Below are 23876 nucleotides of genomic sequence, written 5' to 3' on the forward strand. Positions count from 1 at the left end.
TTCTCTCTATGCCAGGAGTTAGAGAGATACATTGCATCTCTTCTCCATTCATACAGAGAGAAAAAAAAACAAGGGGGCCAGGCTGCACAGTGACTGATCACTGTGATAGCCAATCAGAGGCTATCACAGCAATCATGTGACCCAGAATCGGGAGTCACGATCGTAAGAACAGGACCTGGGGCTCTCAGTGACACCACGGTCTTTGTGCTGGGAGCATGCCGAACAGCGCACTCCCAGAACAAAGACGTGTACGCAAATATGCGGCCTGACGGAAAAAAGCCCAGTTCCGTGAGGCCGCATATTTGTGTGACGTCAGCGTCAAAGGGTTAAAAAGGCTTAAAAACACCAAAAAAAAAAAGCAAAACACAAAAAAAAAACCCGCAGCTAAATGCCAATGCAAAAACACTGAAAAAACTCCCGTTTTTAATGTGACAGCTAACGTTATTAGAACGCCCCGTGTGCATGGAGCCTAATGGGGAGCCACTTCACACCAGGAATTGCACCGGAACACAGTGTTCCACATACAGCTACGTGCAGTGCGATTTCAGCCCATTCATTCTAGAATTCGCCCCAGTAGTGCAAGCACTACTTTTGCAAACTCATCCCATGGTACTTGTGTGTGAACTGGCCCTCATACTAAAAAAAAAAAACCCATCAAAGTCAGAGGTACACCCCAGCCCTCACGACTATAGCAGCTGAGCATTAGAAAATCTCTTTAAAATACACATCAAGGCAAAAGTAAGAAATACTTTAATTACAAAATTTGTAAGAAACTTTCTAATATAGGAAAGTTAGAAACTGCCCAGATGGGGAAAAAAAAAAAAAGTTCTATATAGAATGTGTTACCCCAATATAAGCTATAAGGCTCTCAGCCGGCACAACATACAGAAGCCATAATTCTATAGATTAATAAATAGCTTTATAAAGCCTATACATTATTGCTTGTTTGTAGCTTTTCCATCAAGCCATAGGCCATGATAGTTGACCTCCATTTTTAAATAAAAGGTTGCCCTGGCATGGCCACGGTCCTGTGACGGGACCACTGAATTTTGGATAGGAAACTTTATTTTAAAAAAGTTAGAAAATAATCAAGTGTAATAAGTGTCTGAATAATGTACAAGAACAACACCGTATACTCTATATACAAACGCTTAACACAAGAGGCCCGCGGGTCTATGGCGAAAACTGCGATTCGTCCAGCCAGTAAGATTTGTTATATACAGAATATATACACAACTGTCCTTCCGGACGATGGAAGACTTTACACAATATACAAGGTGCAGCATGTAGGGGGCCTCTACTCCGCCAGCCGTCTGTAGAAGAGCAGATAGGGAGTGGATGTAGACTGAGTGGAGGGGGAAATCGTAGCCAGAAAGTCCCTTTCTTCTGTGACCTTCACTTCAGAGTCATCAAAAAGCAGCCATTTGCCCTCGTACTCCTTTAGAATTTGTAACAAATGGGCAGCGGATTTACTGGAGCAGAGTCCATCTGAAAAAGACTGTACTTTCTGCTCGCTATCCAAATGGAGGTCACCATTGGCGTCGGATAATCCTTTATCGTCCGAAACTCGCTCGGCTTTAGGCGTCTTGGGTGTTGGCAGCTGCTCAAAGTCAGATTTACTTTTTTGGCCGCCAAGAAGTCCAACGGCATCCGTCCCCTTTTTATTTACTTTACTATTCGATGGTAGGTTGGTATTGGCTCGGAATGAGGTTTCGCCGTCGTGGTTTTCGTCGGAGGTTTGGACATCCTGAGTTAAGGGTTCGGTCTTCGCGATGTCGTGGTGCTCGCCGGGGAATTTGATCTGGTTGAGTTCAAAGTTATTGAGGTCATCAAGTTTTACATATGCGGTATAATGGCCACTGCTTATCGTCACTCCACTGTGCATTACTACCGCGAACAGACCATAGACGTCCGAGGACGGCTTGGTGCTCCACTCCTCTAGAGACAGTTGTAATGGTGTCAACAAAGGCGTGTTCACTTTAGAGAGGCCTCCATAGCAGTCAAATCTGTAAGAACACAAAGTGCATGTAAACCACAAACTTCTCCCTTATGGTCTATGACCACTTGCCCTCCAGAAGGTTTTACCCCCTCATGACCAGGCCCATCGTTTTTGCCCCCCCCCCCCCACGTGACCAGGCCTTTTTTTTGCCCCCCCGGGTGACACAGCGGTCACATGATCAGGAAAGGTTCCGATCGAAAGAAGATCGGGACCTTTCCGTGAGTACCAGACATGTGCTGGGAGCGCGCACTCTCGGCACATATGTCCTTTAACAGAACGCAAATGTGTGGCCGGCGTGAAGAGGTTAAAAAGGTTTCTGCACGATTGTTTTGCAATTTCAGGTGCAACTTACATTGACATCTGTATATGAAGTCGCACAGATGTCAGCGAGCCGCACAGATCAGTGGCTTTCAGAATCGCACTGAGTTAGTGTGACTTCAAAGCTGTACTCTGTGTTAACTGGGGCTTAGTCTATTCCAAAAGCCAAACGCCTACAATTAGGAGCTTAAGCCCATTCAAAAAAGGAACAATTTACTTTCCAATACACTGCAAACAAATACTTGCTACAGCAAGCCACTTCTTCAAGAACATGCGTCTTAACAGTGACCTTTACCTTTGTATGAGGCAGAAGCAGCCAATCAGGGCTTCTACGTGACACAGAACCCATTCTCTGCAGAAGTCACAGAAGTGGCAAGTAGTCAAAGCCAAAGAAGAATTCTAGTAAACAAGTATGCCATAGGATTTTTTTTTTTTTTATTAAATGAAGCATTGAGGGGGAGGGGTTGACGCGAGAGTGGAGTTCCAGATGTTTTTGTGTTTTACTAAAAGTCAGGAGTTACAGTTTTTGTAGCTGCTGACTTTTGATAAACACACTTACCTGTCCCGGGGTCCAGCGATGTACTCACCCGCGCCGTCCCTTCTCTCCTTCTGCCCTCCATGGTACCAGCATGTGGGCAGCTGGCTAAGACAGCTTGCAGCTTCACAGCCTGGTGCACATTGTGCATGCACAAGTCACAGCACCATTCCTGATTGGTCTGGCAGCCTCCTGGGACCTGTGAAAGTTCCCAGGAGACTGCAGGAGTAAGGAGGGGGCCGAACTTCCAACTCACTTCGCTGCAGCGAACTAAGTTGAAAGTGGGAGCGGGTACCTGTCAAAACCAGATACGATACCCGCTCCCCCCAAAAGGTGTCAAGTATAGCAGTGGGGGGGGGGGGGGGGGAGGAAGAGGCAAACAAGCAGAGCATCCGCTTTTGAGTGGAACTCCGCATTAAGTCATATATTCAGCTCCAATGTATAACCAGACTTACTCTGAGCTGTTTGCAGCGAAGCATTTCAGATGGATGGTTACTATTTCCGGGATCTTGTCAAACAAAAGGCTTCGCTCTGCTTCTGTGTAATGATGGCAGTTTTCACAGAAGTATTTATCCTCTCCGACAATTCTCTCCACCGACGCAAACTGGGATATGGCCCATTTCAAGGTCTTGATTTCCATTCTGGGATCAGGAGAGACTGTAAAACAGAAGAAAATGTTATGTTTTCTATATGCTTGTCCAATCATCCCATCCCAAAGCTGAATTCTGGGCAAAACCTTTGAACGAAATAAAATTGGTAATGTTATCCTCACAATGTTGTTTCCCCAGACTGCTTGCCATTTCAAAAAGACAGGAAGAGAAGGAAAAGCTCCCCAAGGAGGTCACAGCATTATTATTTATATAGCGCCAAAAGGTTTGCTCAGCGCTGTACATTATAGCGGGGGACAGAACATGAGACAAGACAGTAACAATACACTACACAAGGGGTTTGAGGGCCCTGCTCTTTCGAGCTTACAATCTGGGAGGGAGGGGATAGAGGTACAGGAGAAAAGTGGCTGTGGGGGATGGAGTGGTAGGAGGAGTGGAGGAGATTGGCTGTTAAGTGAGGGTGGGGTATCACAAAACTAAGCCCTGTGGAATTTGGCCTACTGTTTGGAAAAACTGAATCAGAAGGTACACAGGGGCTAGCAAAATGTAATGGTAAATTAAAAAAAAAAAAAATGTTAAAATTGTCTAAACTTTTTCCAAATTTTGGATTTTTTCCCTTCAGTTTAGTATGGGAAGATTACAACAAGCATCAGGTTATTTCTGTCCTCGATGCTGTTGCAGATTTTCACTAGTTTCCAGTTTGGTGGTCAGCAGGCCCGGTAAAGCAGGAACCCCCCCACTGATGACAGGCATTGTAAAACCTTCCCCACCCTATCTAAAACTAGAAATTGTTTCTGGTTGGATATGCACATCATTCCTCATCAACCCTCTAAAGTGTAAGGATTGCTCCCACCTTTTACAGCTTGCAAATTTTCATTCCTTCTGGCGTAATTCAAAATCCTGAGTAGCCATACAGGTGCAGATCTCATTGCTGGAGATGATTCTCTTCCGGAAGCTACATCTAAAACAGATCTGACTATCCATGCTAATGTCCACTTCTGACAGATGGTGGGTTTTTCTCTCGAACAAATACATCTTCTAGCAATCTAAACCAGTATATCACCACCCAGGGAAAATTATTGCAGTCATTTCTAAACATCAGCGTGGTGCTGATACAGAGTACTTGCATGAATATTCTCACAAATGCTCCCGATACAGATACCGAAACCTCTGTGGTGCGATCTGAGCCCACACAAAATGAATGGGCTCACATAGCACTGCAAAGACTTGCAGTGTGATTCCTGTCCTAATCACATGTGGCTTCCCATGCAGTTCCCGTGTGAACCCAGGTTGGTCATAGTGACTTTGAGCCCGAGTTCACACTTTCCTGCATGATGGGAGCCAGAGCTGCTGGTGGAACCCATCAGCAGCTGCAGCTTGGGCTTCTCCTGCCTCTCCCACGGTTTTGTTCCCTTCAGCCTCCAGTGGTTAGAGCCATCCACTGTACCCCCTCCCCATCCCCTGGTCCCGCTGTACCAGAAAGCCATTTCCCCCGCTGTCAGACACCGAAAAGCTGCTTCACCGGTCTTAGATTTGAAATCCCGGTGGCTCTCTCTCCTCTACTAACAGTACGGGCTAGGCGGCTTCTAATTGGTCAGCACCATCACAATAAAATCCCTGCACCGGTGAAGTGACTTTTTGGTGTCTGACAGCGGGGGATCGGCAATCTGGTACAGCAGGATCGAGGGCAATGGGGAGGTGGTCAAGTGCATGGCTCGAATCGCTGGAGGCTGGGAGTACAAAGCCGAGGGAGAGGCAGGAAAAGCCCAAGCTGAAGCCGCTGATGGGAGCCAGAGCTGCTGGTGGAATTCATCATGCAGGGACATTTCCGCACAGCTCCTGAGTGAACTCAGTCACCATGACAAGCATGGGTTCACGCAGGAGCTGTGTGGGAAACCGCATGCGACTTGGACAGAAATCACACTGCATTCCTGTTCAAATCACATGCATAGCTTTGCAGTGCGATTTGAACTCATTCTTTTTGTATGGCCTCAAATCGCACCATAAAAAGGTATTGGTACTTGGTATCGGCAAGTACTTCACTGAAAGTATTGGTACTCGCTGTTATAAAAAAAGGTTCTTACAAAATCCACGGTATTTGTGCAACCCTACTAAATATGTATGAACAACATAGGCCAGCCAATCAGGAGACAATGTAGAAGGAAGAAAAAGTCTATACCAGGACAGAGAATATCTCCACTGCAAAATATGGAAAAATGTAAAAGGTCATATACTTACTATCCGAGTTCTCCTCCAGTTTGGGGGGATCATTTTCTTGCACAGGCACACTGATATCCTGGAAATCTTCCCTCCTCTCAGTGAAACACTCGCACTCAAGACAGCGGGTACGCAGCACCAGTTGGCCCTGGAACAATTTCTCCACCAGCTCCAACTCACTTGACTCTACAATTAGGAATTATATTGTTTCAGGTACAGAATGATGCTTATCCATTAAAAAAAAAAAGTTACAACAATCACCATCCAAACCATGCAAAGCGCAAGTATTTAGGTAAAGCACGACTGCTGGCAAGATTAATGGCCTTTATCCTACATCAAGTAGAGGACTGTGAATCGTTAAGTGAAGAAAGACATCATTAGGGCAGCACAGTGGCTAAATGGTTAGCACTTCGGCCTGGCAGTACTCGGGTCGTCGGTTCGAAACCCAACCACGGCACCACCTGCATGGAGTTTGCATGTTCTCCCTGTGCCTGCGTGGGTTTCCTACGGGTACTCCGGTTTCCTCCCACACTCCATAGACATGCTGGTAGGTGAATTGGCTCCTGTCTAAATTGGCCCTAGTATGTGTATGTATGAATGTGAGTTAGGGACTACTGCTGAACGCAAGTTTGGTGCGACTGTAAACGACTATGGACACATAGGAAAACAAAGGAGAGTTCAGGGGATGCTGAAAAAAATGCTGAACAGCTCCTGAGCGTCAGTTTATCAGCTGCAGTGTACATGAGCCCTAAAGCAGCTTTTATAAAAATACTGCAAGCATTGTTGATTTTCTAAAATGACCATAATATCTGAATAAGTCACATTTTTTTAGTCTAAACGAGGGGGTTAGCAACCTTTTTCAAACTAAGTGCCATTTTTATAAGCATGAGACAACCGGCATGCCAGTGAGCAATAGCATGCTGTAGTCTTAGGCTGGCCATACATTATACAAAATTTTCTTCAGATTTTTGCTTTAGAGATTTACAAAAAACCATATAATAGAAGGTAAAACCTAAACAACACTTTCAAATTGGATCCAATTATGTAAATCTAAAGGAAATTGGGCAGAATTTGGACAGGTAATTGTATAGTGTATGGCCAGTCTTAATTTGTAATCAATTTTTATACTCATAAATTGTACTAAATGGCAAGTTAATCTAGAATAGACCCAAAGCATGCACTTCTAGACCTCAGATCAGGCTCCAGGCCTTTCACCTTCAGAATGAAGGGGTTTTACAAACCCACTGCTAGGTTCAAACAAATGAGCAGGTAGGGTCACCAACAATCTCAGGCTCTTATATATTTTTCGAATAAAGGGGAGAGAACAATGTTCTTGGACAACTTGCCAGCCAGCTTGCTAACAACCGAATTAACCTGTCTAACAGTATGCGTTTATAACAGGGGTTTAGTTAGCACACATTTGCAAATACATACGTAAGCCAAAGAGCCACGACACGGCACCCTGGTAATCTGTGGTCCTAACTCTAAAATTTTAGAGTTAGGACCACAGATTACCAGGGTGCCGTGTCGTGGCTCTGTGGCTTACGTATGTATTTGCAAATGTGTGCTAACTAAACCCCTGTTATAAACGCATACTGTTAGACAGGTTAATTCGGTTGTTAGCAAGCTGGCTGGCAAGTTGTCCAAGAACATTGTTCTCTCCCCTTTATTCACTATGTGATGCCTGTTTATGTGTCCTTGCTTCATAAGCCAGTTATAGACTTGGGCGGGTGGCCACTTTTATGCATCTTATATATTTTTCACCTGCTGATCCTGTAAAACCTTTGACCCGTGTGTGATACTCACTGTACTGCATCTATGAAGTAGCAGTATTGTCACTTCAGGACATGCCTACAGAACACGTCTCGCCATAACATGGGGAGGCATTTGAACTAGGCACCAGCTGCAACTAGAGCTATGAGAACCTTGCTGGGTTTACTACTTTATGCATGAAAAGTTATGTTCAATTAGAAGTCCCCACAAGCCCCTACCACTGATTTTTGGAAGCATATTGTCAAAACAGTCCTACTGTATACCTTTGTATATGAGTCAAGGGGGTTGTCCAAATAAATGCTCTAAGATTTGGGATATATGGATGGAATCCAGGGACCTGGTGGCTTCTGTTGATCTATCCCAATAAATGTTAGTATGATGCACGTTTGTCTTTGGCTTGGAATACTTCAACACTGCAGAGTTTTGGAGTCCTAGTTCAACACTGGTTGCCATAAGACTTTAAGAATTAAGATGTCTATTACTTGTTTTACATGCCTGGGTATGCCCAATAGGCTTTGTTTTGTACTTTAAACTCTTAAAACGAAGAGAATTTGCACAAAAAAAAAAAAAAAAAAAAAGGACGAACTAGGCCAGGGGTAGGCAACCTGAGAGCCGCAGGACTACCAGTTCCATCATGCCTCTGCAAGTCATAGCTGTAACTGTCAGTTTTGTAATCTCTGCAATGCCTCATGGGAAATGTAGTTCAACAGATAAGAGAGCTGCAGGTTGCCTTCCTCTGAACTAGGCAGTGCTGACAATGCAGAATGAGGAGCACACAGGACAGCACTGGATTTCTGGTTTTTCTGATTTTTTTTTTTTTTTTTTTGCACTTTTTTGCATTTTAGTAGTAGATTTTCACAAACCATTAAAGAGAAATTCATTGTAAGGGTTTAAATACATTTTAAAGTGGTTGTAAAGGTAAAAGGTTTTTTTTTTTTTACATTAATACATTCACTGCATTAACCCTTTTACTCACCTGAGTCCGATCTGAGTCCAGCTCTCTGCACGTCTGCAGCAGCTTCTCTCCCGACTCTCACAGGCTTGGCTGTAATCAGCAGGAGTCACTGGCTCCTACTGCTGTCAGTCAAAACCTGTGAGCAGAGAGTGGGGGTCGAGCCGGGCCGTGTGTCTGAATAGACACAGGCAGCCCGACTCCGGAGCAAGCCCGCATGACTTCCCACCAAAAGGAGGCGGCTTCCGATGGTGGGAACTCTGCAGAGGAGACGATCCTGGAGTGCTGGTGATGGACCCCAAAAGGAGGAGGATTGGGGGTGCTCTGTGCAAAACTATTGCACAGAGAAGGTAAGAATTCCAGGTTTGGTTTTTTTCCCCTCATTAAAATGAGGTGCTTTAACGGTCACTGATCCCTAAAATGCCTTTCTGAATCTTCAGACTCCATTTTGCAGTAACGACGAGAATATAGCAGACAAGTAACCATTCTGCAATAAGGACGAGCAGATATAATAGACATGTAACTAACCATCCAGGGAAGTCTCCGCATCTTTGCTTTCCTCTTGTTTGCAGTCATCATCCTTCACTGGTTTCTCTCTCTCTGTCTTCTCAAGCTCTGGCTTTATAATTTGGGTCTGGGGCTCAGCCGGAGGACTTTTAGGTGATGTGCTGGAGCTTCTACTTAAGTTACAGAACTTGGATAGAATACTAGGCTGTTTGCCAGACTTCAACCAGTGCAGGCCTAACCTCGATTTCTTTTGAGTAGGATTGGAAGCAGAGCCTTCACTAGCAGTTTTTGAACCATCCACTTTGTCATCTTGTTTATCGGACTTCCTCTTAGATCGGGTCACCCTCTGCTCCTCCAAAGATGGCTCTTTGGAAAGCTTTGTCCTTTTCTTTGCATTACCAACTTCGTTCTCATTCTTTCTCTTCCCATTTACACTTGTTTCAGTCTCAGTTCCTGCACACGAAGAATCATTCCGAACCTTCTCCAAGGTGGCAGCTGGGGTTTCACAAGGCTTGGATCCTTTTTCAGGCTGGGATTTGGCTGTGTCTTCTTGTAAGCTTTTCCTTTCCTTTTTGAGAGCCTGACAAGCTTCCTGTATGTTCCCCAATATGCACTGCAAGACCTCCTGTGCGTCATGCTGAAGATATCCTTCATACATAGGATTAAGTTCCCTATTAAAAAGCATATAAATGCATTAGAAATGTAACACTGGGGGACAAACACACCAATGAGGAGGATCCTAAATGTATCAATTTTATCAAGTTATTAAAGCGTTTCTATATGTATTTCAACTGTAATACACTGGGTTTTATTTTAAAGTAGAAGAAAAAACTTTTTTTTCCCCCATTTTGGATGGAACAAGAGAGGGCTATAACAAGTCAGATTTTTGTTGCCATCTGTGTCCCATTTCAGAGATTTCCTGTCACTTCCTGCCCCATGACCAAACAAGAAGGGAGGGGAGATCCCTGCGAAGGGAGGGGAGATCCCTGCGAAGGGAGGGGAGATCCCTGCGAAGGGAGGGGAGATCCCTGCGAAGGGAGGGGAGATCCCTGCGAAGGGAGGGGAGATCCCTGCGAAGGGAGGGGAGATCCCTGCGAAGGGAGGGGAGATCCCTGCGAAGGGAGGGGAGATCCCTGCGAAGGGAGGGGAGATCCCTGCGAAGGGAGGGGAGATCCCTGCGAAGGGAGGGGAGATCCCTGCGAAGGGAGGGGAGATCCCTGCGAAGGGAGGGGAGATCCCTGCGAAGGGAGGGGAGATCCCTGCGAAGGGAGGGGAGATCCCTGCGAAGGGAGGGGAGATCCCTGCGAAGGGAGGGGAGATCCCTGCGAAGGGAGGGGAGATCCCTGCGAAGGGAGGGGAGATCCCTGCGAAGGGAGGGGAGATCCCTGCGAAGGGAGGGGAGATCCCTGCGAAGGGAGGGGAGATCCCTGCGAAGGGAGGGGAGATCCCTGCGAAGGGAGGGGAGATCCCTGCGAAGGGAGGGGAGATCCCTGCGAAGGGAGGGGAGATCCCTGCGAAGGGAGGGGAGATCCCTGCGAAGGGAACTATTGCCCCCATTGGAAGATTTTCCTTCTATTAATTTTATTGGGGACAACCCAAACTTTGGATTTTCTCTTACTTTCACGTTGAATGGTAATGGTAAACAGGACAAATAGAGAGGGGGAATCTCCCCAACAAGGGCACAGATGGCAATGGAAACCTGACAGGTGTTCTAATCCATCTCTACTCCATTCAAAACTAAAAAAAAAAAAGTTTTTCCTTTAGTTATATTTTAAGTATCTAAAGCCAACAACTTCATTAGTTTCAGATCAAGTATGGAAGGGTTAAAACTTCTATAATTTTCTTTTGTTGTCAGAACCTTGGAGATTTCCCGCAATTTTAAGATCCAGATACTCAATAGGAAGTGGAAATCTCTAGCATGAGGTGAGGTAAAGAGCGGTCATTCAAACATGTCACCCACTGGAAAGTTTCCCTTTACCCTCATTTCCTGGATCAACTGTCAAGTAGTGATGCACCGAAATATCAGCCAAATAGAGGATTATCAGCGTTTTGCCAGTATAAAAAAAAAAAAGTGTCGATAACGGGTGAATAATTTTATATATATTACAATTTATATTCTGTCCAATTTTCATGATACTTTCAAGAAGTTATTTTAGGTTACTGTATTGTATTTTTCAAATTTCATGATATTTCAAAAAAGTTGAATACAAATGTATATTAAAAAATTTATATTTTTAAAGACTGTCCATTTCAGTGTTCAGCCAAGTGCATCCTAAATTTTTGGTTTTGGTTCAGAAACTTAGGTGCACCACTACTGTAAAGTTTGTTTTTTTCCCAGCGACACTGGTCATCAGAATGGAGGATGACAACAGTAAAATCTTGACAAGAGTTCTAAGTTCTCTACACTCCCTAAAGCAAGAATAATAAATTGACTTTAGATGGTCTGAAGAAAAAAAAAAATGGAGTTAGATTTACCAATAACTATTCCCAGGAGTCTTCCAGGACAGCCCCTTGTGATATGGCTCCTCCTCCAGGAGGGAAATCAAAATAAAATGAGCAGCCTCTGGTTGTGTTTCCTCTGGCCAGAGGAGATACACCGCCTTGAAAACAACCTTTTCTGATATTGGTTATGGGAATGGCCACAGCTCAAGAGGTTACATTCCGAGCTAGCTAGTGGATCTGCAGGGATACTTAATTTTTCCTAAGCCACTTCTTAAGTCAACAGACACCCTCCATAGCATGGGAGAAATCTGCAGCCACCTTTCCCAGATTGCCGTGGTTCTGTGTGTGAATGGACACATGGAGCAGCAGGTGCCCCCATAGCAAGCTACAAGCAGGGGATTTAACAGCCAACACTATTTTTGATCCATGCCATTTCTGTCAGCAACCAGGGAAAGACTACAGAGGGTTTTGTATGCCAAGCTTATTTCACACAGTTCAAATTAAGGGAGGCAAACAAAAAAAAAAAAAACACCATTAGCTCATACCTTAATGTATTGAGGAGTCTTCTTGGCTGAGCAGCAAGTTCGGAGTCATAATTTTCTGGATTCAAAAGAAAGCCAAGCTGTAGGTGTTCAGCAGAGTGAACCAAAGAGCTTAGACTGCAGATAACCTCATAGCTGGCTGGCAAGTCTTCCTTCGCACCATCCTGTACAAGAATACAAAATAAACGTTATAGTGCCAAAATATGCAAGCTCAATTAAACCATAAACAAAACACTAGGAGGTTGATTTACTTGAGTAAAGACTATTCTAAAAAAAATTAAAATTAAAAAAAAAATAAAAAAAAAATTCAATTAGCTTAGTAAATATGGTGACACTGTTTACTTTAATACCCAATGTGCACTGAGACAAGAGACACACACACGTGACCCGTTTTATAACTTTGAAAGAAAAAAGGGGTGCTGTTGCGCTTAGGAAAAAAGTTAATTAACATATATATGAAAGAATTAGCTATATGGAGATACCTTTATAGCAGCAGTCCTAAATGTGAATTTCTAAACAAAAATCTAAAAATCAAAGTCCATTTTTTAAATATATAAAAGTTTTACAACTTTAAAGTTCACTTTTGGAGCGTGTTGAGCGATAAGCATTTTAGGATATACCATGGAATATGCTACCAGCACCTTACCCTGCACCCCTTATCTCACTATCCCCTGACAGCAGACATTATTATTATTATTACATTGAGTTTATATAGCGCCAAAGGGTTTGCTCAGCGCTGTACAATAGAGGGGGGGACAATACATGAAACATTACAGCAACTACAAACAGCACACGAGGGTTAGAGGGCCCTACTCTTTCGAGCTTACAATCTAGGAGGGAGGGGGTAGTGGTACAGGAGGAAGTGGCTGTGGGGGATGGAGTGGTAGGAGGAATGAAGGAGAACGGCAGTTAGGTGAGGGTGGGGTCTCTCCTTCCTCGCTGTCGCATTTTAAAATTGGCGAGGGTGTGCGGTGCTCCCCTTACATAGCTGTGAATGAAGAAAGTACAAGTCCCGTCTGTCACTGTGGTAGAGGGCTTGTAGTTCAATGAACTACAAGGGCACTGATTAGCACCTTCAGTTCATTTACACTTCTTCCAGCTTTCTAACAGAAAGCCTTACAGAGGTAAGCTGGAGTAAGTGTCTGCAGGAACCTGGCATTGCACTCATGCTCCATTAATCACAGGTCAATGCTTTGCAGGCTCCTGGAAGAAAGAATAATAAAAGATTGTAAGTTCCCAGGATCAGGGCCCTCCTATCCCTCTTGTATTGAACTGTATTGTTGCTGTATTGTCTCCCGTTATATTGTAAAGCGCTGAGCAAACTGTTGGCGCCATAAATCCTGTATAATAATAATAATAATAATAAACGCACATTTAAGTGCATTTCTTTTTTCCCCCTGAAAATGAACTTATCTTTTAGCACTGACACTCAGGAGAAGATGTTCTAAGCACCATTTTACCTTTTCAAGCACCTGTTCATTGTCATCCTTTGAAGTCTCCCTCTTTTTGGAAATAACATCACACAAGTGCTTAATTCCGCTTTTGAACCCGGGGCAGTAACATAAAACCTGAAATGTAAAAGGGACATGCCAAGTTTCAGGCAAAAAAGAATACCAACTCTTGTAATACCAGAACAAACTGTCAGCTATGTACCTGAAGAATGCTGTTCAGGTAGCATGTGTTGCCGAGGTTGTTGAAGCCTACGAATGGAACTAGGCTTTCTTTCTTCACACAGCAGACAGGAGGGGATAACTGAGCAGCAGGTACTACTTGGTCAGAGCTAATTAAAAAAAGAAATCGTTAGAAAAGGTACAAGATTACTTTTTACACAACCAATGTATGCCTCAATATACAGAAAACCAGAGTTAGACTCGCTGGTGACTTTCTGGGAGTCTTCCCGGACAACCCCCTAAAACATAAGAGCTTGTCCTGGTGGGAGGAGCTCTATGTCTCAGAGGGCTGCCCTGGAAGAGGACTCCAGAAAGGGCAACTAAAGTTCTCCTGGAAAAGCCAACTGTATCCTGTAGTGATATGAAAGACGTAGGAGATACCAGCGAGAGCTGCACAACATCCAGGAGATATGACACTCCCAAATTCATTTTCCCAGCTGATGTCAGGGAACAATTTACACAAGTATTTACAAGTATAATGGGAGAGTTATTTTAATCCCTTAATGCCGTTGCCTCCCAGCCCTTCAAGCCTTTTCTGATGCCAGGAGGTGGGGTAGGGTTTATGATCCCGTGACCCACGTGATTGGCTGTCAGAGCAGTCACATGACTGGAGAGCTCCCGAAAGTAGCAATTAGGAGCATTCCGTTAGATGCCGTTAACTGTCGGGAGCATGCTCTCGGTACAGATTTGTTTACATTTTGGTATGCATATATGCAGCCTCTCGGTATCAAGGCCCAGCCGCCAATAGGCTGCATAGATACGTACTGTCGGTGCCAACAACTTAAAGTGGACCTGCCCTATAGAGTTAATTCAGCGTCAAGTGCAGTCATTTATTGCTGCTCTCAAATACCTGCATTAAACTGATCCCTCACTTTTTAGGACCAAGTTTGGACTTCGTATCCAGAAAGGCTGGGCTTAAACTTGACATGTTAAACTGATTTTTTTTTTGTAGCATTATTCTAAATTTCATCATTCTGAATGAAAAACAAACACTCCTTTCTTCCTCTAAGGCCAAGTTTAGATCATAAGCTCCCCAGTACTTCGGAGTCCGTTACAAATCAGAAAGTCTCAAAAAGGTTGCCTCCACACATAAGGAAACTATACGGGGTTCTGCATTCACTGACACACTGATAAAACTACAAACATTAAAGTGACTTAGGCTACCAGCAGGCAAAAAAAAAAAAAAGCACAGGCATCTAAATCTGCAGCAGCTTACACGGCTTGTTCTGTGCATAGAGGACTGGCAGGTTTGACTGGCCAAAACATCGGAACTTCTCAAAAGGAGAAGTTCACCTTTGGAATGTGTTCCACCTGTTTTAAGGGTGGAAGATGTAACATGTTCCAGCATCTACACTCTCTCCTACTGATCCCTCCTCCCTGTGACAGCAGGCAGGGAATCCTCTCCCCACACCAGCTGTCACAATTTGAAAACTGTATTGGCTGTGCAGGGTTCCACCCACATCTGCTGACCGCAGGTGCAATGCTCTTCAGGTTCCTTATAAATAAATAATTGCACTTTTTTTTTTAACCAGCGAAAAAAAAAAAAAATTTGCATTTCTCTTTTTTCAAAAGGTGAACCTATCCTTGAATTAAGGTTCACACCTATGCGGCCGTGCGGGCACGAGAGCCCATTCATTTGAATGGACTCCTGTGGCACAGGGGGAAGAAGTCCCTGCACTTCTTTGTAAAAACGCAGCCCGCACGGGAACCTCGGTTTCCAGCATGGGTGGGTTTCCTAGTGCGGGCGCCATTAGATCTAATGGCACCTGCCCGCGAGTCCGCAATTCTCTGTGCGGGGATTTTCGTGCTGATCCACAGTGGCACCACCTGCACAGATGTGAACCTAGGGTTAAATTCAGATATGACCCTGAAGTGCCAGACATATCAGAAGGACAGTTTTCAGGTAGAGGGGACAGGTACGTAAAACAACCTCAAGGCACTAGAACTTTATGCCGGTCTTTTTTTTTTTTTTTTTTTTAAAAAGGTAACTTAACCTCTGCACGCCGAGCGCACGCAAATGTGCGGCCTCTCGGCGTCTGGGCCTTGACGCCGTACAGCCGCACATTTGCGTGCAATTAAAAAAAAACGTATGTGCTGAGACCGCGCGCCCCCAGCACACACGTCCGGTACTCATGGAAAGGTCCCGATCTCCTCTTGCGATCGGGACCTTCCCCGATCATGGGACCGCCGTGACAGCGAATCACATGACCCTAAAACCCCGCCCGCCTCCCTATTTCTGAAACCCTTAAAGGGCCGGGAGACGCCAAGGGATTAAGTTGATCTTTTTCACAGGCATATCAATGACTAGTCAACCTATAAAAATATTCTACATGTTCATAAGCAATGAATACCAACAACATAGCATGTGAACCAATCAGCTTACACGTCGGGCTCTTTCTCCTCTACATTCTGGCTTTCGGTTTGCGGTGTTTCGGCAAAGTCTAAAGTCCTTTTGGTTTCTTTCTTCTGGAAGAAGCGTAGAGATAGGCGGTTCTTTCTGGTGGGACTGGCTTTGGCCAGGACAGTTTGACTTTCACACTGGGTAACTCCTGGCATTTTCCTGGTCTTGGGTTCCAATGCCAGTCTATACTGGCAGATTGCTTACGGGATCAAAACAGATGCCTGCAGGAACACAAAAGCATCATTCAGCCACTTTACAAATGTAAAACCGCGGGCTTTGCTGGCACACAAGGCAAACAATTCTCCAATATTTCTCAATATTCACCACCTCCAATGTGAAAACACAACTCCGTTTCATTAGCTTCTTATTACAAACATCGCCGCTCTGTGCCGATTCACACGCGTGGTGCGGATTGAAGCTCGGGTTTTACAGCTAATGGATACAGTAGTCGGTCAGCGCGTTGCGTCAGGTTTAGATCCGGCTCTCAACTGATGACGTGCAGTTTAGGAACGGTTCCCATAGAAGTCAATAGACTAATCCACACCTGACCCGGACCGCACTGCTCAGAAATCGGACAGGACTCTCTATCAATCTGCACTTTTTATATATTATTCAGGCTCTCTATGGTATGCGTTTCATTTTTAAATTGATAAACCAGCAAAAATACACATTTTTGGGATTTTAAAAGGGCAAGGGCTCATTCACACTTGACTTTTTCCAATTCTTGCCAAACGTCCCTATAGCGTTTGACAAGCGTTGATCCGGCATTTGCGTAGCGTTTTTAACGCTCCAAAAACACCACATGTGCGGTTTAGCGGCGGTTGCTAAGCGTTAAAAACGCCCCACAAACGCCTATAATGAAGTTTGAATGGTGTTAACGTTCCGCAAACGCCTCGCAACTGCACATCCCGGGCGGGCGTTTGCAGAGCGGCACCATAGAGTTGAATAGGAGGCTTCAACTCCTCCTGACTCGACCAGAGGCGTCCGTTTTGCTGCGACGCTAACGCTCCCGTTTGAACAGCACTGTGTGCTGCAATGTGCAGAATTTTCCGAGGCGTCTGGAAAACGGTAAAAACGCTTCCCAAACGCCTGTCTGCCGCTTGCTAACAAGGCTAGTGTGAACGTAGCCTAGGCTGGCCATACATTATACAATTTTCTTCAGATTTTCGGCTTAGATTTACCAAAAACCATATAATAGAATGTCAAACCTAACAACACTTTCAATTGTATCCAATTAGACAGGCCCTTGCACTACATAGTTGAAGGGAAATCTAAAGGAAATTGGGCAGAAACTGCACAGAAAATTGTATAGTGTATGGGCAGCCTAACTTCACTTTTGTGGGGGGGGGGAATAGCATATAAAAAAATAGTATAGCATATACAACTACGACACAAAGTGATATTGTGCTTGAATCAGGGTGGATAAAAATCAATGTTTTAAAAAAAAATTAAAAAAAAAAAAAGATTTTTTTTGATTTAAATCGGATTTTTTTTTATTTAAAAATCGGATTTTTTAAAATAAAATGCTTTTTGAGGAAAATATATTACCATTTAAAGGTTATTCCATCATGACATAAAGATTCGTTTTTTAATTATGTAGAATAAGGCTGTATATGTTTAATTTTTTTGGTAAATAAATTCCATGAACCCATTCACAATGTCATGCTCTTCCAGAGGTGTTTGTAAGATTATTGGGCAGTTTCTCTGCCTACAAGATATTATCACAGATGTTCGGTTTACTTTTGCAGTTCTCAAAACTGAATTTGACTCAGCGGAGATCACATGCCTCTTCTTCACAGCAAAAATGTTAGAACATGAACAGAGTTAAGAAAAAGACCTTCATCCTAACTTCTACAAACCTATGAATACAGAATCAACCCCTTCAGTGCTAAGTTTCAGGAAGTTCAGTGAATAGAATAGAAACAATATTTTTCTGATTGTTTGGAATGGAATAGATCTGCACAAGAAGAAAGTGAAACTAAGTGTGAGGAGGAAGGGGCTGACAGTGTGAGGAGGAAGGGGCTGACAGTGTGAGGAGGGAGGGGCTGACAGTGTGAGGAGGGAGGGGCTGACAGTGTGAGGAGGGAGGGGCTGACAGTGTGAGGAGGGAGGGGCTGACAGTGTGAGGAGGGAGGGGCTGACAGTCTACGTTTCTTAAAATATATAGATTTTGTTTAGCCAAATTAGTTACCAAACATGGATGTTTAAGGAAATCACATCTGCTGAAATGTTATTGTTTCAGATGAATAAATCTATTTAAATTGTTATTATTAAGGGAATGATTATTTTTCTCCTTCCTAAATACAACAGAAAAGTTGTCCAAATATGAATGATTAACCTATTAAACTGGGGATAAAAAAACAAATGAAAAGTTGTTGTTCTAAAAATCTTCATCTACTTGTATATTAAAGTTATACCAGCAAGAATTAGTCTTTATGTAGAAAACTAGGATTTACATCAAGCCTCACTGACTAGTGATTTAAATTGTGATTTAAATCAAATCCACCCTGGCTTGAATGATTAAAAAATGAAAAATTAAAAAATCCTTTTCAATCCGCAGCGCTGTAATTTTCTGTAAAATGAAATATATGGTAACTTGGAGGCATTCTGTACACAGATGGTATACAGAACACCCCCAGAAACATTTCCTGCTTGTGGGATTGGCTCACTGATTTTCCCAGAAGTCTGCACCAAGATCCAAGTCACATTTTGGGTATCAATAGAAGAAAAAAAAAAAAAAAACTCCAATCTCAATCAGTGCGGCCAAACCAAAAACAATCTAAATATAAAACTATATAACTAAATTATTAGAGAATAACTGCAAGCTGAACAGTTTCACACCAGCAGAACATAAATCAGTAGAAGTGTAAGTGCAGCGCAACCTAAACAAATCCCCACAACACATACAGTGCGCAAGACATATTGTGCATAAATATCTAAAGTAATAAAGGTCTACTTTTATTATTTTAGATATAAATGCACAATATGTTTAACCCTTTGAGGACCATAAGATTACGGAACGCCAAAAGAATCAATTTTTTGTTTTTAAAGTTCGTACACTTCAGTTGCTGTAACTAAGCCATTTCATGAAATTGGCAAAAAGCGAGATCCATTTGTTGATAAGAACTAATATTTTGACTCAAACCAAAAAAAAAAAAAAGTATTTTAAGTTCTTAATCAGATGATACAGGCAATTAAAAAAACATGGGACAAATACATCCCTTGGTCCTCAAAGGGCTAAGGCCCCCGTTCACATCAAGCCCGACTTTGAAATGGTGCGACCTACAGTGAAGTCGCGCGATTTCAAAGTTGGGGGACCCACCCATTTCAGGTGCGATTTACAAGACATCTGACACATCTCTATGCAAAAATCGCACCAAAAGTTTTATTATACAGGATTTATAATTTATTATTATACAGGATTTATATATTATTATACAGGATTTATATATTATTATACAGGATTTATATATTATTATTATTATACAGGATTTATATTTTATTATTATACAGGATTTATATATTATTATTATACAGGATTTATATATTATTATTATACAGGATTTATATATTATTATTATACAGGATTTATATATTATTATACAGGATTTATATATTATTATTATACAGGATTTATATATTATACAAGAATTATATACTTTATTATACAGGATTTATATTTTATACAGGATTTATATATTATTATTATACAGGATTTATATATTATTATTATTATACAGGATTTATATATTATTATACAGGATTTATATATTATACAAGAATTATATATTATTATTATACAGGATTTATATATTATTATTATTATACAGGATTTATATATTATTATACAGGATTTATATATTATACAAGAATTATATATTATTATTATACAGGATTTATATATTATTATTATTATACAGGATTTATATATTATTATTATTATACAGGATTTATATATTATACAAGAATTATATATTATTATTATACAGGATTTATATATTATTATTATACAGGATTTATATATTATTATTATACAGGATTTATATATTATTATTATACAGGATTTATATATTATTATTATACAGGATTTATATATTATTATTATACAGGATTTATATGGCGCCAACAGTTTGCTCAGCGCTTTACAATATAACGGGAGACAATACAGCAACAATACAGGTCAATACAAGAGGGAAAGGAGGGCCCTGATCCTGGGAGCTTACAATCTAGGAGGGTGAATGTAATACTTGTGAAATTGGTGCGGCTCCGACCGAGTCAGAACCGCACCGATAGGACCGCTCCATTTGCGGACAATAGAGTGTGATTTAGGCCAAAATATATTCCGCTCCGTGTCTTTGCTAAAAAGAAAAAAAAAACAAATCCCAATACGTGTAAATTAATTGGTTTATGTGAAAGTTACAAATGGCGGTATAGATACGGGATTTTATAAATTTATTTTTTACTACTAATGGCGGCGATCAGCGACTTATAGCGGTACAGAAGCGGACATTCTGACACTGAGGGGAACTGACTTGGTGTCACTGACATACCCAGCAACACCAATACAGTGATCAGTGCTAATAAAAAGCCCTGACGCTGTACTAATGACACTGGGCAGGAAGGGGTTAATATGAGGGGTGATCAAAGGGTTAACTGTGCGCAGGGAGTGTTTAACTAGGGGGCGGTGTCTGTGCGCTTCACTGTAATCACACTGCTTTGGATGGCTGTGCGCTGGAGCTGACAGGGAGGAGCACTGTTAGTAAACAAAACAGTTCTCCTCCCCGTCGGAGATCCTCGACAATCACCGGCCGGGACCCCGTGATAGCCACGCCCGCGAATGGCGGTGCAGGTAGGGCGTGCGCCCCCTACCCGGAAATGCAAAGTCACGTATATATGATTTTGCACACCCGTGCCGCCCTGTAGCAGTACTTCTGCTATAGGGCGATCAGGAAGTGGTTAAAGCAGACCTCCGCCCGGAATAAAACTTATTTTGGAAAGAGGGGGTTATAACCCATCAGGTTTTTTTGTTGCCACCCGTGTCCCTGTTGGGGGGGGGGGGGGGGGGGATTTCCCTTCTCTTCCTGTCTCATTGCCAAAACAGGAAGTGAGGAAATCCTTCCAAAGTGAGGGAATCCCTGCTTGTCACCAGAACTGGCATCCCCATTGGAAGATTTCCACTCTACTCCTGTTCTTGTATTCTTTCAACAGCAACACCAAGAACAACAAACAGAGAGGGGTGAACCTCCCTAACGGGGGGGGGGGGGGAGGGTGTAAGAGGGGAGGGGGGCACAAACTGCAATAAACCTGGCAGGGGTTCTAATCCCTCTCCACTCCATCCAAATAAAAAGGTCTTGTTTTTAGTTATACTTTAAGTGCCCCCGATAAAAAAAAAAAAAAATCCCAGTGCAGATTGAAAAGAAAAAAACCTTATAAAATGTGGTATCTGTAGAAACAGCGAGGAGATGAGGGGAAATCCTCCAATGGGGACACTAGTTCCTCTCATTTTCTGTTTTGGCTATGGGACAGGAAGTGATAGGAAAGCTTCGATGGGGAAACACTTGGGTTCCCTCAGTTACTGGTTTGGTTATCATACAGGAAGTGATGAGAAATCTTCCAATGGGGACACCCTGGGATTGTCTCACTTTTGAAGGGATTCCATCTCACTTCCTGTTTTGGCTACGGGACAGGAAGTGCTGGGAAATCTTCCAATGGGTACACTAGTTCTTGTGACACCCTGGGATCCCCTCACTTCCTGTTCTGCAATGAGACAAAGTAGAGAGAAATCTCTATGGGGACACTGGTTTTGGTGACGCCATGGCATTTCCTGTTTGGCCATGAATAAGCAAAATATTTGAATGGGACACTAGTTCTTGTGACAACCAGGGATTCCCTCACTTTCGCAGGGATTTCCTCTCGCTTCCTGTTTTGGCTATTGGACAGGAAGTGATAGGAAAGCTTCCAATGGGGACACTTAGGGTTCCCTCATTTCCTGTTTGTTACCAAACAGGAAGTGATGGGAAATCTTCCAATGGGGACACTAGTTCTGGTGACACCTTGGGATTCCCTCACTTTTGAAGGGATTCCATCTCACTTCCTGTTTTGGCTACGGGACAGGAAGCACTGGGAAATCTTCCATTGGGTGCACTAGTTCTTGTGACACCCTGGGATCCCCTCACTTCCTGTTTTGCTATGAGACAGGAAGTAAAGAGAAATCTGCCCTATGGGGACACTGGTTTTGGTGATACCATGGCATTTCCTGTTTTGCCACGAGACAACAAAATCTTTGAATGGGGACGCTAGTTCTTGTGACAGCCAGGGATTCCCTCACTTTTGCAGGGATTTCCTCTCGCTTCCTGTTTTGGCTACGGGACAGGAAGTGATAGGAAAGCTTCCAATGGGGACACACTTGGGTTCCCTCATTTCCTGTTTTGGTTATCAAACAGGAAGCGCTGGAAAAGCTTCCAATGGGAACGCTAGTTCTGGTAACACCCTGGGATCCCCTCACTTGCTATGAAACAAGTGAAAATAATTCTCCCCTATGGGGCCACTAGTTCTGGTGACACCATGGCATTTCCTGTTTTGCTAAGACAAGTACAACGGGGACACTAGTTCTGGTGACACCATGGGATCCCTCTTCCTGTTTTCGCTATGAGACAGGAAGAGAAATCTCTCCTATGGGGACACTAGTTCTGGTGACACCATGGGATCCCTCACTTCCTATTTTCGCTATGAGACAGGAAGAGAAATCTCCCCTATGGGGACACTAGCTCTGGTGACACCATGGCATTTCCTGTTTTGCTAAGACAAGTACAATGGGGACACTAGTTCTGGTGACACCATGGGATCCCTCACTTCCTGTTTTGCTACGACAGGAAGTAGAGAGAAATCTCTCCTACGAGGACACTGGCTCTGGTAACACCCTGGGATCCCCCGACTTCCTGTTTTGGATCTGTGGAAGGAAGTGAAATCTCCCCTGTGGGGACACAGATGACACAGCAACCCTGACGGGATATATCCCTCCCTTGCTCTGACCAAAATGATAAAAGTTTCCGGTTGAGGCCCCCTAGTATTTCCAGGCCAGGATGCATTAAAGAGCCTCCGGAGTTGGAAGGGTTAAGTCCGGGCAGGCCATGCTGGTCCTTGTAGTCCCTCAGCAGGTGTGCGCAGTGATGGGGATGACACCTTCCTCCCTCCTGTGGTGAGGTGATCCCGCCGTGGGGCCTGTGATGGGGTCGGGACATTTCCATTACACAGCCCGGCAACCCTCCGCCTCACCTTCACCCATCCGCCGGCCGGGCAGCGCTCAGTGTGACGGAGGAGGGGAGGGGACTGGCGGCCGCCATTACTAGCTGCTTGTTGCGCGCACTTCAAAATTAGGAGGGGGAGGGGGCTCCTCACACACACCGCACACCACCCCCAACCACACAGAACTACCTGGCGGCCTCGGCGAGCGTACGGCACCCCTCAGCGCCCTCCGTCCCCTCTCTGGCGGGAAACCATTCACCACAACATCTGGGTGTGGGGGGGAATCTCCTCACGTTCTCCACACGGTACCCAGGCCGGAGCCCGCCTTTCCGTGCGCGATGACGTAACCGGCGTATGGACGGCGCCCTCCGCTTTCACTTTTTGTTGAGGGAAACGCGGAGCCGGGCGCGGGTTGGCCGCGGCGGCATCACGTGACGCGGAAACGGGAAGCGAAAAAACTTGGATTGGCTAGATCGTGTTTGAAGGAGGGGGTTGGCCGCCGAGGAGGGATTTGGCGGGAAAGGGAGGGGGTGTGGCGGAGGCGGTGAGGAGGAAGTTGGGTGGAGATGTGTGTGAGGCGGACCTGAGGAGAGCTCTGCCGTCCTATATCCGCCTTATAATGATCCAATCACTGTCGTGATATTACTATGTCATTCATATATTATTA

At 43.7% G+C, this 23876-nt stretch overlaps 1 protein-coding gene across 3 annotated transcripts; it reads right to left on the minus strand.

Moving 5' to 3' along the window:
- Positions 1-727: 727 nt before the first annotated feature.
- On the minus strand, positions 728-23554 carry USP1 (ubiquitin specific peptidase 1). Of its 3 annotated transcripts, none has more exons than XM_089654664.1 (9): positions 23399-23554; positions 15947-16185; positions 13547-13673; positions 13354-13461; positions 11897-12057; positions 8931-9580; positions 5699-5863; positions 3308-3509; positions 728-2006 (listed from the first exon to the last, which is right to left on the minus strand). In XM_089654664.1, exons 2-9 carry the CDS (start codon positions 16117-16119, stop codon positions 1298-1300), a joined length of 2295 nt encoding a protein of 764 aa, XP_089510790.1. In that variant the 5' UTR covers positions 16120-16185; positions 23399-23554; the 3' UTR covers positions 728-1297. The 3 variants fall into 3 exon arrangements, with proteins under 3 accessions (XP_089510790.1, XP_089510791.1, XP_089510792.1); XM_089654665.1 differs by having other exon boundaries at positions 23396-23551; XM_089654666.1 differs by lacking the exon at positions 23399-23554 and adding an exon at positions 23240-23263.
- Between the last annotated feature and the right edge of the window lie 322 nt (positions 23555-23876).

This window comes from Staurois parvus, unplaced genomic scaffold, assembly GCF_062004578.1.
Source record: "Staurois parvus isolate SC_StPar_1 unplaced genomic scaffold, SC_StPar_1.0 ptg000786l, whole genome shotgun sequence".
NCBI classification, from domain to species: Eukaryota; Metazoa; Chordata; class Amphibia; order Anura; family Ranidae; genus Staurois; species Staurois parvus.